The 18,319-nt window shown below is 45.1% G+C and overlaps 1 protein-coding gene across 4 annotated transcripts in view; it reads right to left on the reverse strand.

The window, feature by feature from the left end:
• Positions 1-2,298: 2,298 nt before the first annotated feature.
• The window catches only part of RBAK (RB associated KRAB zinc finger), a 37,543-nt gene continuing 21,522 nt past the window's right edge, over positions 2,299-18,319 (reverse strand). For all 4 annotated transcript variants that reach the window (XM_086692249.1, XM_086692248.1, XM_086692250.1 and 1 more), the window contains 3 exons: positions 12,205-12,331; positions 11,822-11,917; positions 2,299-8,397 (listed from right to left, as the gene is read on the reverse strand). In XM_086692249.1, the coding sequence (XP_086548375.1) occupies positions 6,482-8,397; positions 11,822-11,917; positions 12,205-12,331 (2,139 nt within the window). In that variant the 3' untranslated portion in view covers positions 2,299-6,481. The remainder of the gene's footprint in view (positions 8,398-11,821; positions 11,918-12,204; positions 12,332-18,319) is intronic.

Below are 18,319 nucleotides of genomic sequence, written 5' to 3' on the forward strand. Positions count from 1 at the left end.
CCCGGCCTCTGAATACATGAAATTAAGTAGCCCTCGCCCCAAGTAGTTCCTTCTCTGCATCTGTAGTTTCCACCACTTTGGAGATTCCTGTGATCTTGCCCATGCCTCCACGTTTGTACCCCTTTCCTGGCACACATTATTCTTGCCGAGGTCTCCTGCACACAGTCCTTGCCACACAGTATCTCCCAGCTCATTAACCACCGGCTCATCGGAACCACTGAATACTGTTCGTACTCAACATCTCACTTCTTTACTTACTCCTACTTCATGTTACCAATACCCTCTAGTTTCCTTGAGGATGTTTATTTAGCATAGGTGCGTCAGTTTGCCTTTTTCTTTTCTTTTTTTCATGTTTATTTACTTAGGGCACACATGCGAGCGGAGAAGGGGCAGAGAGAGGCAGAGAGAGAGAGAGAATTCCAAGTAGGCTCTGCCCTGTCAGCACAGAGCCCGACACGGGGCTCAATCCCATGAACCGTGAGATCATAACCTGAGCCAAAAACAAGAGTTAGATGCTTAACCGACTGAGCCACCCAGGCGCCCCCAGTCTGCTTTTTAGTGGCTGAAGTCTCAGATGTCTCTCTGCCAGAGCTCCTTTTCTCCCGGGAGCCCCTGCAATCCTGCCTGCAGGAAAAGCCAGTCACTCCCACTTCCCAGAGAAGGTTTCTGGAGAACCCATACGTCACGAAGCTGGCAAAGCTGGTGTTGGCTTTCCCGTCTGTCCACCCCACCCAGACAACCATGATACAAAAGGATTCCCCTTCCTTACTTTTAAACTAAACTACCTCAAATTTCTTCTGTTGTCATGCAAGCTTAGCTGGGGGGGGGGTGATGGGGGGGCTCCTGCCAGGCTGGAGGGCTGTCCTGTGGGCCTGAGCTCAGCACTTGCTTTCTTGTCCCACTGGCATCACGTCAGGTGATCGTGTAGAGAAAAGAACACGGTTTTGAAGCTGGGCTCAGCAGGTGCCATGATATAAGCACCAGTCCCTTCACTGTGTTCCTTCACAGAGAGACCACAACTGCCCTGTCGTCCCTTGGAGGACTGACATTATTTTCTCCCCATACTCTGCTCACAAGTCCACGATTCAACTAGTTCACCAATTTTGAGAGGAGTTCAGGAGTTACAGCAGTTTGATTCCTTTCACGTGACAGGGAATTTACTTTTTTGTCATGATTACCACTGTGGCAACTGAGGGGGCGGGGGGGTTACCTACTAATTGAATTTCTTCATGGCCTCTGTAGAATTTAATTTGGGGAATACTGTAACACTGTTGTGCAAGCGGTCACACGTTTGCCCTCACATTAAAGGGCCTACAACAAAACTGGGCATGATTTGGGACGGAGTAAGGGGCAGTGGGTGAAGTTTAGCCCTCAGGTGTAAGTGAGCTTGCGTTAATGTCTCTGGCATATTTAAGAGCCTTTAGGGAAAAAATCTGAAAAGTTAACTGACCCCAAGCTGAGCAGCAGTAAATATGGGGATGGTGCGGGGCGGGGGGGCAACCCCCTGATGAAAGAGGCAGGCTCTGGCTGGCATGGAAGGGGGGTCACGGCCTTGCCTGACCACATGCCTAGTGGCTAAGCCCGACAGACTGGAGAGAACCGGCAGCTGCCACGGGGGACCGCACCACCGAGCCCCAACTTTCTGATGACTGCACGTTAAGCAAGGCGTTCATCTGTTTACACTGCAAGCTTTGCCTGGTAGGTTAAATGGGAAATCAAATCACGTCCACATCGTCTGCTCCATCCAATGTCATTACTCATCCCCTCTGTGCCACTGAGCTCAACCAGCCCTCTTCCCTCCCCACACCAAGTCCTCATCCTTTTTATGATGCAAAATTGGGCTGTTTCTTTCACGTGCACTCATTTGTGCTGTTAACAACAGAGTATCTGTAAAAAAAAAAAAAAAAAAAAAAAAAAAATTTTTTTTTTAACATTCATCTTTGAGAGACAAAGAGAGACAGAGCGTGAGTGGGAGAGGGGTAGAGAGAGAGAGGGAGACACAGAATCTGAAGCAGGCTCCAGGCTCTGAGCTGCCAGCACAGAGCCCGACCCGGGGCTCGAACTCAGAATGCAAGATCATGACCTGAGCTGAAGTCGGACGCTTACCCGACAGCCACCCAGGCGCCCCAACAATGGAGTATCTTACATTTGCTGAAAGGAAACCTTCTAAGTACGATTTCCCATCAAGTCAAACTCACCGTTTTATGTATTTACCTCCAAGCAAGGTCACCTCTATGACAGTAATGCAGAAGACGCATCCCGAATTCAGAACGTGAAAAACAACTTGAGAAAATAAGAAATGTTTACACACATTAGTTCTTTATTGGAAGAGGCGGTTCGGACCCATTTATATATGCAAAAGGGAAGGATGACAAAATATGTAATGGCTCTGTCACCTCTTCAAATATTTTACTTAAAATATACTTTATATTAAGCTTTAAGGTCACAGTGTAGGAAATCTCTGTAGTTGCCATTAAAACTACTCTAAGGAGTATTTCCTGCTCAAAATTATGCAGGACTTCAAGATAATATACATGCAGAAAAATACACATATCTTAAGTGCACGGAACACTCAAGATACTGAGCACCCAGATTTAGAAACAGTATTACCAGCACCAGATAAATACCATTTTCAGCCTTGCCTGAGGCTAACGTATATCCTGATTTCTAACTGCAGAGAAGTTTTTCTGTTCTTATACTTTATATAGGTGGAGTCATACAGCATGTTTGCTCCTGTGTCTGGATTCCCTCGTTCAGCTCTGTGAAACTGAGCTATTATTGCAAGTACTTCTGGGTCACTTGTTCCTAATGTTCTAGTCTTCTGCAGTGAATTATACCACTTGGGTTCACTCATTCCACTGCATGCATGCCTTCAGAGAATTGTTTCTGGCAGTTTTATGCCAAGAATACTCTAGTATGTCCTTTGGTTGTCATAAATGCACAGATCTGCGAGGTTTGGGTTAAAAGGGTGCATGCATGTTCAAAAGTGACAGCTTTCCAAAACGGTCATACCAGTTGGCAATACCTCCAGCAGGGCACGCTTCCCACGGCTCACATCCTTGCCAAAACTTGATCCTTTCTCATGCTTTTCATTTTAACCATCTCAGAGGGTGGGTGGTAGTTCCACATGGCATTTTAAATGTGCGTTTTCCTGATTACTAATAATGTAACTGTTCATGATTATCATCTGGATATCCTCTTAACTGATGTCCCCAATCTTTTTGCCCATTTTCTATTTTTTTCTTGTTGATTTGTAAACGCTCCTTTTAAACGTTTTTTTTTTTTTTAAGTTTTATTTTGAGAGAATGTGGGAGGGACAAAGAGAGAGAATCTCAAGCACTCCCCGCACTATCAGCACGGTGCCCTATGCAGGGCTCGAACTCACCAAACACAAGATCATTACCTGAGCCAAAATTGAGACAAGAATGCTCAACCGAGCCACCCAGGAGTCCCCGTAAACGCTCTTTTTAAGTTACAGATCCACAGCTGGAAACTATGACCTGCAGGCCAAATCCGGGCTGTTGCACGTGCTTTTGAACAAAGTATTATTGGGACACAGACATGTTCACAGAGGCTGTCCAGCCCACAAAGCCCCAAGTACTTATTATCTGGCCGCTTCCAAAAACGTTCACCAACCCCTCCCGTATGCTCAAGTCTGCTGTCGTATGTTGTATACATAAGTTATAAGTATCTTTTCCCTGTTTCTTGCCTATTTGCTTTCTTAGTGGGGTCCTTTTGATAAACAGAAGTTTCAAAAAATTAACATATCCAAATTAACTGATTTTATTTTATAATTTATAGTTCAGTGACTTTGGGATCTTCTTTCTAAAAAAAGTGTTTTTAATGTTTATTTTTGAGAGAGAGAGCACAAGTAGGAGAGGGGCAGAGGGAGAGAGGGAGACACAGAATCAGAAGCAGGCTCCAGGCTCTGAGCTGTCAGCACAGAGCCGGACGCGGGGCTCGAACTCACGAGCCGTGAGATCATGACCTGAGCCAAAGTCAGACGTTTAACCAACTGAGCCATCCAGGCATCCCCAGTGACTTTGGGATCGTAAGAAAAATTTTGCTTCCTATAAGGTTACATATAGTCTACTAAGTTTTCTTCTTAGAGCTTTATTATTTTACATTTCATATTTAGATCTGCAATCCACCTCAATCCACATTTCTATTTTCTATTAAATTATTAAACGCAATGGCAACACATTTATTAGAAAGAACATCTCTCCCATTACACTGGATTATCATTTTCATCAAAAATCAAGTGACTGTATTATGTATGGGTGTTTCTGGAGCCTTTATTGTCCCAATGGTCAATTTGTTTATGTATGTGCCAATACCACACAATTATAATATAATCTCTATGGCTTTATGACAGGTCTTCTTTGATATCAAGCAATGTAAGTTCTTCTGTTCCATCTATTCCAGAAGATATCCTTGACTATTACTGGCCTTCTGAATTTTCACTTGAATTTGAGAATTAGTTTAATTTTGATAAAAAAAATTTACTAGGACTTTTAAGATTGCATTGAACTTATGAATTAATTTGGGGATAATTGAGACCTTTTTAAGGCTGTCCTGGAATCCATGAATCGTATAAGTCCCTCTCAAGTTTTGTCTTTTTTTTTTTTTTTTTTCCTGGATACAGTTTTTGAAAATATGGTGTTGGGTAATTTTCCATCTAGGCACTTGAGGATTTTTGATGCTATTGTTGAGTGGTATTGCTTTTAAGTTTTTCACTTTTTATGTTCACTGCTGGTATATTAAAACATTTTTTGCATCATGACCTTGTATGCACGGACCTTGCTAAACTTACTCATGTGTTTCCTCAGAATTTTCCATGTGCAGAACTATGTCATCTGCAAATAAAAGTGTTAATTCTTTCTAATCCTCATGCTTTCTGATTACTTTTCTTCCCTTACTCTCCTGGCTAGGTCTTTCTGCAGAATACTGAATACAATTAGTGACAGGAAATAACCTTGTCTTTTTTTTTTTTTTTTTTTAGAATCTTGGGAGAAAACTTCGCATATTTCAGCACTAGGCATGCTGCCATTTTGTGGTTTTAGACACTCTTCATCCAAGGAAGGAAGTTCCTCTCAAATCCATAGTTTGTGAAGCACATAAACGAATGTTGACTTTACCACCACATGACTTTTCTGCATCCTAGATTACTTCTTTCCATGTGATGTAGTCCAGGAATTAATTTTTGATTATTAAATGACCCCCCTTGTGTTCCTGGAGTAGTAAAACCCATTGATCGATGTCTTATCCTTTTGCCAACATCCATCTATTCTGTTGGCCCAGAACTGGGTCATGTGACCACTATAAACAAGTTACTGGCGGTCCGAATAGAGTTCTCGTGACTGGTTTACACGAATCAGGATTCACATTCTATGTCATGTGAAGAAACGGCGGATACCCAAACTCTTCCAGCAAGGAATGAGGGGAGAAAGGACACGGAGTTCATCAACTAAAGCTGTCTGACAGAAACTTGCATTTGTCTCAAAATACTGGGAATAAGCAGTGCAGAGAAGAATGGCATAGTATTCAAATCAAATCAGAGATGAAATTTCTGGATCACGTGGTATCGGCACATGGCTCGCTCAAACCCATGCAGGATGGCATGAGACTTGTGTGTATCTTATAGACTACACAGTGCAAGGCCCTCTTTCACTGACACAGACTTAACTCCAAATCATCTATGCATAGTTTATGAAAATAGTACTTTAAACTTTTTTTGCTCAAACGCAGTTGAAAACGTTATAAAAACCACGGGCTTACAATTTATTGATGGGGCATTCATGAAAAACCCATTTGTAAATACCTTCAAACAAATAGAAAATTATGTATTTAACTATCTGGTACTTATCAAATGTTTCACCAACAATATATAATCCCGTGTTAGTACATTTTGCCACCTTAATACTCAAATTAGAATACTGCCTTTTCCCAAATAATTCAAATCCAAGTTTGCATAGAATTACTGATAGAACACATTTTTAAAACATGATAGAAACTGCCATATATGTACTGTCCTCATTATAAACTCCTGATGATTTTATACAATGGTTTATTCAGAGCTGATAGCTTCTGGTATCTTCCCTATAAACATGTGAATTTACATCAGAAATATGGCTTTCAGTATAACAATTTCCAAGACAACAGATTTTCCCACATTCATTACTTAGACAGATCTCGCCTTGGTGTGATTCCCTGATATGCAAATACAATTTGAATTCCAAAATAAATATTAAATAGTTATCAAGTTTCACGCCTGTATAAATTATCTAGTGTCCAATGAGTTGTAGGGTCTTGCTTTGAAGGCTCTGTTTCTTCTTGCATCCTTAGGGACTCTCCTCTGTGAAAAACATTAGGTGAAGATGAATCCAATGCCTGAAGAATTTTCCCCATTCAGAAGCACGAACTCTCAGACACCGATCTCGGACTCCTTACTGGATCTCGATATACTCAGAGGGCTCTGACTTCACAGGAGATCCCCCACAGCCAGTACGTTCACACTCCCTCTCCTGTGAATTCTCTGATGGCTATTGAAGGCTGACCTGTGGTGGAATTTTTTCCCACACTCGTTACATTCGTAGGGCTTCTCTCCGGAATGAGTCCTGTAGTGCACAGTGAGGTAGGACTTCTGAGAAAAGACTTTTCCACATTCGTTACATTCGTAGGGCTTCTCTCCCGAATGGCTTCTATAGTGTACAGTGAGGTTCGACATCCGAGAGAAGACTTTCCCACATTTACTACATTCATAGGGTTTCTCTCCCGAGTGGATCCGATGGTGGATAGTGAGATAGGACTTCTGGGAGAAGAACTTCCCACATTCATAACACTCATAGGGCTTCTCGCCCGTGTGCACTCTTTGATGTCTAAAGAGGGAAGAGTTATGGGAGAAGGTTTTCCCACATTCGCTACAACCATAGGGTTTCTCTTCTGAATGACTTCTATAATGTATAGTGTAGTAGGACAACTCAGAGAACAATTTCCCACATATGTTACATTCATAGGATTTCTCCCCTTTCGGAAGTGACTGGTGCCCACTGAAGGCTGAACCGTCGAGGAAGACTTTCCCACATTCGTTACATTCATAGGGTTTCTCTCCTAAAGGAGCCGGAGGATGGTCGGTGAGATAGGAGAACTGAGAGAACTTTCCGCATTCACTACATTCGTGGGGTTTCTCATCTGTGTGTACCTTCCGATGCCTAATGAAGGCTGAATTTAAATTGAAGGTTTTGCCACACTCATTACATTCATAGGGTTTCTCTTCTAAATGACTTCTGTAATGGATGGTGAGGTACGACACCCGAGAGAAGAACTTGCCACACTCACTGCACTGATAGGGTTTCTCTCCTGTGTGTGTCCTCTGATGGGTAATGAGTGTAGATTTTCGGTAGTAGGATTTCCCACACTCGTTACATTTGTAAAGTTTCTCTCCTGTATGCGTTCTCTGGTGGTCACTGAGGGCAGACTTGCGGGAGAAGGATTTCCCACATTCATTACAGGGGTAGGGTCTCTCTCCTGAATGATTCCTCTGGTGCAGGGTCAGATGGGTCTTTTGGCAGAAGGTTTTCCCACATTCATTACATTCATAGGGCTTCTCGCCTGAATGAGTCCTCAGGTGTTGGGTGAGATGTAGCTTCTGACAGAAGGTTTTCCCACACTCATTGCATTTATAGGGCTTTTCCTCCAAGTGGGATCTCCGATGGACGGTGAGGGTTCCCTTTTGGCTGAAGGACTTCCCACATACATTACATTCATAAGGTTTCTCTCCCGTGTGGGCCCTCTGATGTATGATTAACTTTGACTTTTTACAGAAGGATTTCCCACACTCGCTGCACTCAAAGGGCTTCAATTCCATCTGTGATCTCTGGTAAACATTAAAATTTGACATCTGGATGAAGTCTGACCCGGAGTCATTCCATTCGTAGGGCTTCTCCCCCATATAAGCTCTCTTATGAGTAAGGAAAACAGCTTCGTTGTCTAAGGCTTCCATGCATTCACTGTATTCAAAGGGTTTCTCCAAAAGATTAATGTTCTGAAGAATACTTTCTGCATTTTGAGAATAGCCTTCCCCATTTTGGTTACACTCATAGGGTTTGTCTCCGTGGTCCGTCTTTCCGCACTCGCTGCATTCACTGGGTTTCTTTCTCGCATAGCTGCCGTCACTGATGATTAATTCTGAAGTCGATTCTAAATTCTTTCCACATGAGACACAAGTGTGAGATAGGACGCTCGAAGGAACAAGGCTTGTTTCCACATTATGTGTTGTATCAAATGCATCCTCTCTCTCCTCATTTGGGGTTTTGCTGTTGGTAGAAACAGCCTGCCTTGAAATGTCATCTCCATTTTCTGGGATTCCCTCTATCAGGTCATCAACTTTCCAGACTTCTAAAAAGGAATAAAATTAAACAAACCTTGTGAATCTGAACACAACAGGTACAGAATGGGCTGACTCTGGCTGTATGGCCAATCTCTGCAATAAAATAGTCACAAGTGTACAATCGTCTGTTCCCCTTTGTTTGTCCTACAAGACAGACACACACACAAATACACACACATATGGGGATGGGGTAGACCCAGGAAAGGGACAAGTGGGATAGGACTGAGAACTATAGACAAAAGGGAGAATAAGTTCACACTGAATAAAGTACCTTTATTACTTCACAAACTATGTTCAAAACTTTGGTAGAAAAGGTGAAATAAACCTTTCACCGACATTTGATGAGCAGAGGGCAATGTCACTGAAAGAGCACTAGATTAAGGTGGACATGGGGGGAATCTGGAGCACATCGGTCAGGCGGTAGAAGAGTAATTGATGTACGAACATTCAAAGAAAATAATCAAGTATGGCCTACGTTTGGAAGCAAGAGATCACCATTTACGTTAAACTGTAATATACTGCTTCACACTTAAGATTACCATGGTGACGTTCTCACTAGCCCAGACCCTTCCGAAATTTTTGCCTTTCTACTCTGTACGTAAATCCAAATAATCATTCTAAAAATTCCAATCTCCTCACCTTTAGAGACAGTCCCCCACCCCTGTCCCCCAGTCCCTCTCCCCTGGGAGTCTCCGACTCCCCAGCCCTGGTTCACCTTCACCTGGAAGGAGAGTTCCTTCCAGGCACATAACTGTCTGAAAGAAATGCAAGATGGACCCGATGGCAAGAGACCCGGCCGCTCAGATCGGCTCTGTGAAGTGTTCTGACGGGCTTACATAAGCCTAACTGCCCTTATTTGCACAACAGAGCGTGGCGGCTAAGAGGACAGAGATGAAGCTACCTTGATTCAAATCCACCACTACTGGCTGGGACTTGAGCAAGGTATTTAACTGTGATGCGGCTTCACACAGCTGAAATATGCCCAGACCACCGGGCTGGGAAAGGACCAACTTAGTGCATGCAAATCGCTCAGAATAGTATAGGATATGAAACAAATACCCATCAATTTCTTTCAACTTGCTGACCTCGATTTCCTAAAACCAGCCATGTCCCTGACGTAACACCAAATGAATCCTGAGAACAAAGAGTTTCCATACACGCAGGTTTCATTTTGTACAAAACCTTGAATGTCAGATTTCTAACGTGGCCCCCACAGTATTAACTTTTATTTCTGCGTATCTTACAAGTTTTTGGAGCCTCTGAGCTATTATCATTAGCTGCTCTCATCCACAATCAGTGCAATGGCCGACAGTTCTGTGCTCAGAAATCTACACCATCCCTGGCCCCAAAGCCCCAAATACCAATAGGAAAAAACAGAGAATTTATCATTCACCAGTAAGACTTTTCAATTACCTGGATTCACAAATATACTCAAAGTAGCAATTTGCTACTCTTCCAAAAATACCTCCTGCTCCAGGAAGCCAGGCTATGCCCACTTATTCCCAACCACCAGCCTGTGCTCATGCCCTTGTTCATTCAATGTGGCTTCCAGCACTGGCTACACTCAAAACCTATCTATACTTCAGGGGAAGCTCTAAAATATTTATTAAATCTTGGGGCACCTGGTGGCTCAGACAGTTTAAGTGTCTGACTTCAGCTCAGGTCATATCTCACAGTTTGTGGGTTCAAGCCCCACATCGGGCTCTGTGTGGACAGTGTGGAGCCTGGGTGGGTTTCTCTTTCTCCCTCTCTCTCTGCCCCTCCCTCACCCGTGCTTTCTCTCTCTCTCTCAAAATAAATAATAAGTATAAAGTTGAACAAAGATCAAAATGGCTGCAGTAATGCTTCCATGAAGCTCAATTTTTTTTTTTTTTTTTTTTAGATTTTATTTTTAAGTGATCTCTATACCCAGTGTGGGGCTCAAACCCACAACCCTGAGATCAAGAGTTGTGTGCTCCTCTGACTTGAGCCAGCCAGGTGCCCTGAAGCTTGATTTTAATTTTTTTTTTAATTTTATTTTTTTAACATTTATTTATTTTTGAGACAGAGAGAGACAGAGCATGAATGGGGGAGGGTCAGAGAGAGAGGAAGACACAGAATCCAAAACAGGCTCCAGGCCCTGAGCTTCAGCACACAGCCCGACGCGGGGCTCGAACTCACAGACCACGAGATCATGACCTAAGCTGAAGTTGGACGCTTAACCGACTGAGCCAACCAGACGCCCCATTAATTTTTTTTTTTTTAACGTTTACTTGTTTTTGAAGGAAAGACAGAGAGTGAGCAGGGGAGGAGCAGAGAGAGAGAGGGAGACACAGAATCCGAAAGAGGCTCCAGGCTCTGAGCTGTCAGCACAGAGCCTGATGTGGGACTTGAACTCACAAACCGTGAGATCACGACCTGAGCCGAAGTCAGATGCTCAACCAACTGAGCCACCCCCCGAAGCTCAATTTTTTTTTTTTTTTTTTTTTCAACGTTTATTTTATTTTTGGGACAGAGAGAGACAGAGCATGAACGGGGGAGGGGCAGAGAGAGAGGGAGACACAGAATCGGAAACAGGCTCCAGGCTCTGAGCCATCAGCCCAGAGCCCGACGCGGGGCTCGAACTCACAGACCGCGAGATCGTGACCTGGCTGAAGTCGGACGCTTAACCGACTGCGCCACCCAGGCGCCCCACCGAAGCTCAATTTTAAAGTAAGCTTCTTCCTGTCTTCCTCTCCTTTCTTCTCAGCCCATTCAGGAACCCATCACCCCCCTGAAGACTAGCGATGCTGGCGGCATGTACAGTTCTGTCGAGACCCGCTAGATCCTGTATTTCCCTATAAAACCGCCAGTGCCCTCCTCCTGGCGGGCTTGGAGTCGTGAAGGCCACAGCGTGCTGCAGCCTCCTTTGGCCGGCAAAGCGACGCAGCTACTGTTCCTCTTTACCCCGAACTCTGTGTCTGCGTTGTATTTTGGCTGCAAAGCACAGAGGTCCGTTTTCAACAATTTAGGGCCTGCATTCAGCACCACCAAACAGAGCACAGGTGCACCCTCGGCGGAGCAGCTCAGGGAGGGGACAGGTTTTGGTGGCTGAGTGCACAGAGGAAGGAGTGAAATGGGCAGAAAACCAGCCCAAGGCATTTCATAGCAAGGAAGGAAAGACAAAAAGAATGAACGTGAGAGTCTCAAGTTAATTTTTCTCTTAGACTTCTGAACGCCAGAAAACAAAGGAATTCTGCGCTACTGGGGGGAGGCTAAGTTACTAGGGGGGAGACGGGGGTAGGAGAAAGGCACCGGATCCTCAGCACAGGCTCACGCGGAGGTTCCCCACAAGTGCAAATCAAATGCAAAAGGAAAGCGGCCCGCACGGGCGCCTGGGCTCAGAGCAGCCTTCAGTGACTCCCAGGGGTCTGGGGCCACCATGTTTAAAACCGTAACGTGCTCCTGACATACCTGGACGACTCCGACACGGCAGGTCACCTTCCACTACCCACGGCTCCTCTCCCTGCTCCAGCTTGAGGATCACTTTCGGTTTGGTGCTGTCGTACCCTGTGAGTGAGGAATGGAGGCAGGCTGGGACCGGCTGCACACCTTTCAGGTCTCTGAGTCCAAGATGCTGCCTCGGAGGCTGCCTGATCGAGTGCCCGGTTTTGCACCTTAGCAAAATCCAGACGTTTCGATGGAGGATTAAACAGACCAATAGCCTACCGGGAGCCCAAAAAGAGTTAAATGGTGCTATCATTTATTTCTTCAAACTTGAGGGAAGAAAATCACTAAATTGGCAGGCCTCCGACCCCGCCCCCCAAAGCAGCAACCGGACAGCAGGCTCTCCTCACCCACGGAGACAAGGTGGCTGTAGTTCTCCAGCATCACGTCCCGGTAGGTGGTCTTCTCCTCCGGCTCCAGCTGCTGCCACTCCTCCTGGGTGAAGTCCACGGCCACATCCCTGAATGACACTGGTCCCTGTAATGGCACGGTGATCGAAACCGGTAACATGGAGGAGATGTGTGGGCACAGGAGCTGACCAAGTTCGCCGGTAAAATGAACTATGAACACTGAAAATCTGACTTTATGTCACGGATTGTACAATCAAACAAACCATAATGGAAATACACTGCCTTTGGGTTCTTTTTATTAAGTGTTTGTTTATTTTTGAGAGTGAGAGAGAGAGAGAGAGAGAGGGAGAGGGAGAGAGAGAGAGAGAGAGAGAGAGAGAGAGAGAGAGAAAACAAGTGGGGGAGGGACAGAGAGAAGGAGACACAGAATCCGAAGCAGGGTCCAGGCTCCAAGCTGTCAGCACAGAGCCTAACTTGGGGCTTGAATCCACGGACCGTGAGATCATGACCTGAGCCGAAGTCAGACGCTTAGCCGACTGAGCCACCCAGGTGCCCCTGTCTTTGGTTCCTTTAACTGCCCCCCTAAAAACCAAACCCCCAAACCAGAAAACCAACGGAGTTCCCGTTCTGCCAGTGGGCTGAGTTTTGGGGGACGTGAGGTGAGTAAAGCTCCTGCCAGGGCAACACCACACAAATGGACAAGCATCGGATTCCCTGGCCTTCTCTCTGGCCACCTTTCCTAGCAGGGCCTCCGGCCCCCTCTTCACAGGGTGCGCGTAGGGCCCATCCACGGTCTCCTCCTTCCTGCCTGACGCACCTCCTGCTTCAGCTCTTTCATCTTGGACTTTGACCCTCACGGGGGCTAGCTACCTGGGGCCACCTGTGTGGCTAAGTGTTCTACTTCCTCCCTGTGTTGGTCCAAACAGCGCATCTCAAATACCCCTCTCTTGCAGCGACATGGTTGGTTGCGCTGACGAACGCCCGAGACGTCAGGGTGAGGTCTATCGCAGGGAGAGTGCCTTAACATACTTTGAATGTTGGGGCACCTGGGTGGCTCAGTTGGTTAAGCGGCCGACTTCAGCTCAGGTCATGATCTCGTGGTCCGTGAGTTCGAGCCCCGCGTGGGGCTCTGTGCTGACAGCTCAGAGCCTGGAGCCTACTTCGGATTCTGGGTCTCCCTCTCTCTCTGCCCCTCCCCTGTTCATGCTCTGTCTCTCTGTCTCAAAAATAAATAAATGTTTAAAAAAAATTAAAACAACAACAACAACAACAACAAACTTTGAATGTTATGCTGCCAGGCTTGGCGTCACAGGTGTGGCAGAGTACCGCACAGGGTTCAGGGGGAAAGATGCGAACATGAAAAAGGACCAATGGCTGAAAACAGACAGCATCAGTACTGAACAGGTTGGCAGGGAAGAACAGGGCAAAGAGATCAAGACCCTTCTCCAGGACCACTTTTCTTTTTTTAATGTTCATTTATTTATTTTGGGAGAAAACGCAAGCAGGGGAGGCACACAGAGAGAGGGAGAGAGAGAGAATTCCAAGCAGGCTCCACACAGCACAAGGTCCGACATGGGGCTCGAACTCACGAACCATGAGGTCATGAACTGAGCCGAGATCAAAAGTCAGACACTTAACCGACTGAGCCACTCGGGGGCCCCAAGGACAGCTTTCTGACAATAAGAGTTGATTCCAATTCAGGAGAGGACGCCCAAAGTACACAGTCACTTTCCAGCCTCGAAAACAAAACGAAATCCTCTCATGGTCCAAATCAAAGCGATATAAAAACAGAGACTGTTACCTAGAGCAGGCGTCTCTGAGGAGACTCCGGAGATGTGGGGTCGAGAAGAGGAGAACTGAGAGCTGCGGAACACAGAGCTGCACGCAGGGCACACGCTGGGCACCACAAGAGAGGACGGCGGACTCTAATGGAGCCCTGGAGCATCCCCAGGCCCATCGGGAGGGCCCGGGGTTCCCTGTCGGCAGCGGAAGTGAAGGGAAATTAACCACAGGCCTACCTGAGCAGCCTGGGTGGCTCCCGGTTTTCAGTGCACACAGCAGCCAGATGAGGGTCGGATGGTAAGAACGCTCTGGCTGCGGGCACTGTGGCCACACACACTTCAGAGCCTATGTAATTAGGGTGGCCACACGCTCACCGTCCAAACCAAAAACTTCCGTGTGGGGTAAATGTTAAACCAGAAGGAATACAGGTGCAACAAGACGGTCTCAGGCAAACCAGGACATACATGAGCTCCATCCGTGTTGGGACACGGATGATTTTCCTGAGGGTGGTGTCTGTCAGCACAGAGCCTGATGCAGGGAAGGCGCGGCCTGGAGCCTGCTTCTGATTCTGTGTTTCTCTCTTTCTCTGCCTCTCTCTCTCTCTCTCTCTCTCTCTCAAAAATGAAACATTAAAAAAAAATTCTTTTCTAAATAGCATTACCAGGGGCGCCTGGGTGGCTCAGTTGGCTAAGTATCCAACTCTTGATCTTGGCTCGGGTCATGATGTCAGAGTTTGTGAATTCAAGCCCCACGTCGGGCTCTGAGCTGACAGTGTGGAGCCTGCTTGGGATTCTCTCTCTGCCCCTCCAACTGTCTCTCTCAAAATTAACTAAACAAATAGAATTACCATAGGATCCAGCAATTCTTTTGAGTGTACGCTTGTAAGAACTGAAAGCAGCGCCTTCAAAGAGCTACTTATATGTTCACAGCAGCATTACGTACCATCGCTAAAACATACAAGTAACCCAAGCGTCCACCGACAGGCGAAGAGATAAGCAAGATGTGGTCCGTATGTACAACGGAGTCATCCTCAGCCTTAAAAAGAAAAGGAAATCCTGGCACCTGCTCCAACATGGACGAACTCTGAGGACACTATGCTCGTTGAAAATAAACCAGTTACAAAACGATGAACAGTGTGCGAATCTACTTAAATGAGCAATCACACTCAGAGGCAGAAAGGGGAATGGCTGCAGGGGCTGGGAGAGAAGTGGAGTTATTATCTGATGTGGAACAGAGTTTCAGTTTTGCAAGATGAGAAGTATTCTTGAGATGGCTGATGGTGATGGTTGCCTGACAATGTGAATGTACTTAATGCCAATGAACTGGGTATCTTAAAATGGTTAAAACAGTGAATGAATTTCACGTCATGTGTAATTTACCACAATAAAAACACTGTAAGAAAAAAATCAAGTGATATCTACCTAAAACACGTATCGCTAATCCACTAACTTCTAGAGCTCCGCAGACTTCCCCTCCACAAGGGAAAGCGCAAAATGGGGTCATTAGGTGAATATATTCACGTTAGCTATTAGTAATTTTTCTCTCAAAAACTGAAACTAAAAAAATCAAGAATTCTCACCAATTGAGGAAAAGCGAGTAAGTAAAAGCTAAGCATCAAGGTGAGCTGGTCAGCAATAATGGAATCAATTTCATAAAGGAAACAACTTACAGTTTTTCCACTGATTTATATATTTTTTTTTAAATTTTTTTTTCAACATTTATTTATTTTTGGGACAGAGAGAGACAGAGCATGAACGGGGGAGGGGCAGAGAGAGAGGGAGACACAGAATCGGAAACAGGCTCCAGGCTCAGAGCCATCAGCCCAGAGCCCGACGCGGGGCTCGAACTCCCAGACCGCGAGATCGTGACCTGGCTGAAGTTGGACGCTTAACCGACTGCGCCACCCAGGCGCCCCTCCACTGATTTATATTTTTTAACAAATTAAGCAGGATATTGCTTCCATAACATGAGAACATTCTCCTAAAAACAGCCATCACAAAATGCTTAGAGATTAAAGAACAAATTGTTGAATTTTTTAAAATCCCCAAGGAACAGGCTTAAATAACAAATGGGACACAAAATATATAATCTAGGAAATCTCTCAGATAACTAGAAATTGAAATGAGATAAAGCTTGAGATATGAAAGCCAAATCTGACAGATTTGACATTTTCACAACGAACGAGAAAAAAAAAAAAAAACAACAACAACTGAAAACGATACCTGAGCTGAAGAATCAAGTAAGCCTTCGCATCAAAAGGGGCCATCCAATTCGCAAACAGGACTACTGGGAGGAAAATACAGATCTAGAAATTTCCTGACAAAATACCCAAAGCGGAAAAATTAAGGAAAAAAAATCCTAAAAAGTTACAAGGGTGGAAAAAACACCCTTAGGTACCCCTGGGAACTGCCATTCTACTTCTCACCTGAGAAAAACCCACAGAGAACTGGCCACTGCTTGCAAAGGAAAAAGGATTTCGAACCCAGAACCGTATATGAAGCCAAGCTATCACTGAGGCGTGCAGACATTGTAAAGGTATTTGCAGCGAAGCAGGACAACTGATTTATCAAAGGGAACACTTTTCCTTCAAACACTCGAGATACCCTTCCACCCCAGCCCGAACAGGGGGTACAGAAGCCCCAACGGAGGAGGCAAGAAGGTTTCCAGAGTTGCTGCCAGGAGTAGTTCGGGCGACCGCGAACACTGAACTCATATTTCAGAAGAGAAGCGCTCAGCAAATGTGCCCCATGGCCCTGCTACTTACTAAGTCCTCATCAACAAGGGGTTTATATCACTTACAAAGTCTGCATCAACAAGGGTTCACACCACTGATCCGGATGCCACGGCTGAGACTGCCCAAGACTGCAGAGTTGAGCTGACTGGCCACCCAGAGCAGGGCGTCCCAGCTGGTCCAGGCCGAGTGAGCCTGTGAACTGCCATGGAGAGTAAGAACCTTCTGGGTTCTCAGTCCACACGGCAAGGAGTACCAGGATTAGGAGACCGATCGATCAATAAATAGGATAGATAAAATTACACGGTATCTCTTACATCAACACAAACATCCACAACGAAATATCAGCAAACAGAATCCAACACCAGACTGAAACGGTAACATATAATATCTAAGCAGCACTTACTCCAAAAATACAGACCTGTTTAATCTTTGAAAATCCACTGACATAACATGCTGTTATAATACAGCTAAGAAAAGACTGATCTCCACAAAGATGCTGCAAACACCTGACAATACTTGAACTACATACGTGATTCACTAGCACGGACTTGCATACACGCACACACTCTTGTACCCTGAGACGCAAAGTACGTGTGATACGTGCATACACGTACCCATCTCAATCACACACAAGCACACGTATGCTTTTTAAGTTTACACAGATGAGGACACGCACACACATGTGTATTTACGGAGACTTCTCGGTTCTAAAATCGGGGTTTTACTTAATGGACAAACACTAGACTCATTCTCAGTAAGATCGGGAACGGGGCAGAGTGCTACCTCCGATTGGAGAAAAACAATCAGAGGCATAACAATCAACAGAGAAAAAGTGAAACTATTATTTGCAGGTGACACACTACACCTAGAAAACTCAGAGAGTCAAAAACAAAACCAACTCAATGAAAGAATTCTGTTAGATGACAGGATATAAAATCAACACACAGAAAGCAACAGCCCTCAGGGTGCCTGGCTGGCTCGATGGGAGGAGCTGGCGACTCTTGATCTTGGGGTTGTGAGTTTGAGCCCCAGGCTGGGTGTAAGGATTAGTTAAATAAACTTAAAAAAAGAAAAAAAAAGAAAGAAAAAAATCTTAAAAAAACAAAACAAAGCCAAAAACCTTCATTACGTAAAAAGAAGCGTACAGTTTACAGAGCAACAGAAAAGATAAAACTGTTAATAAGAAATGTATGGAGTGTTATGCTAAGTGAAATAAGTCATACAGAGAAAGACAAATACCATATGTTTTCACTCTTATGTGGATCCTGAGAAACTTAACAGAAGACCATGGGGGAAAAAAAGTTAGAGAGGGAGGGAGGCGAACTATAAGAGATTCTTAAAAACTGAGAATAGGGGCGCCTGGGTGGCGCAGTCGGTTAAGCGTCCGACTTCAGCCAGGTCACGATCTCCCGGTCCGTGAGTTCGAGCCCCGCATCAGGCTCTGGGCTGATGGCTCAGAGCCTGGAGCCTGTTTCCGATTCTGTGTCTCCCTCTCTCTCTGCCCCTCCCCCATTCATGCTCTGTCTCTCTCTGTCCCAAAAAATAAATAAACGTTGAAAAAAAAATTAAAAAAAAAAAAACAACTGAGAATAAACTGAA

The sequence above is a fragment of the Puma concolor genome, chromosome E3 (assembly GCF_028749965.1).
Source record: "Puma concolor isolate L17-30 chromosome E3, mPumCon1.1.hap2, whole genome shotgun sequence".
Classification (NCBI taxonomy): domain Eukaryota; kingdom Metazoa; phylum Chordata; class Mammalia; order Carnivora; family Felidae; genus Puma; species Puma concolor.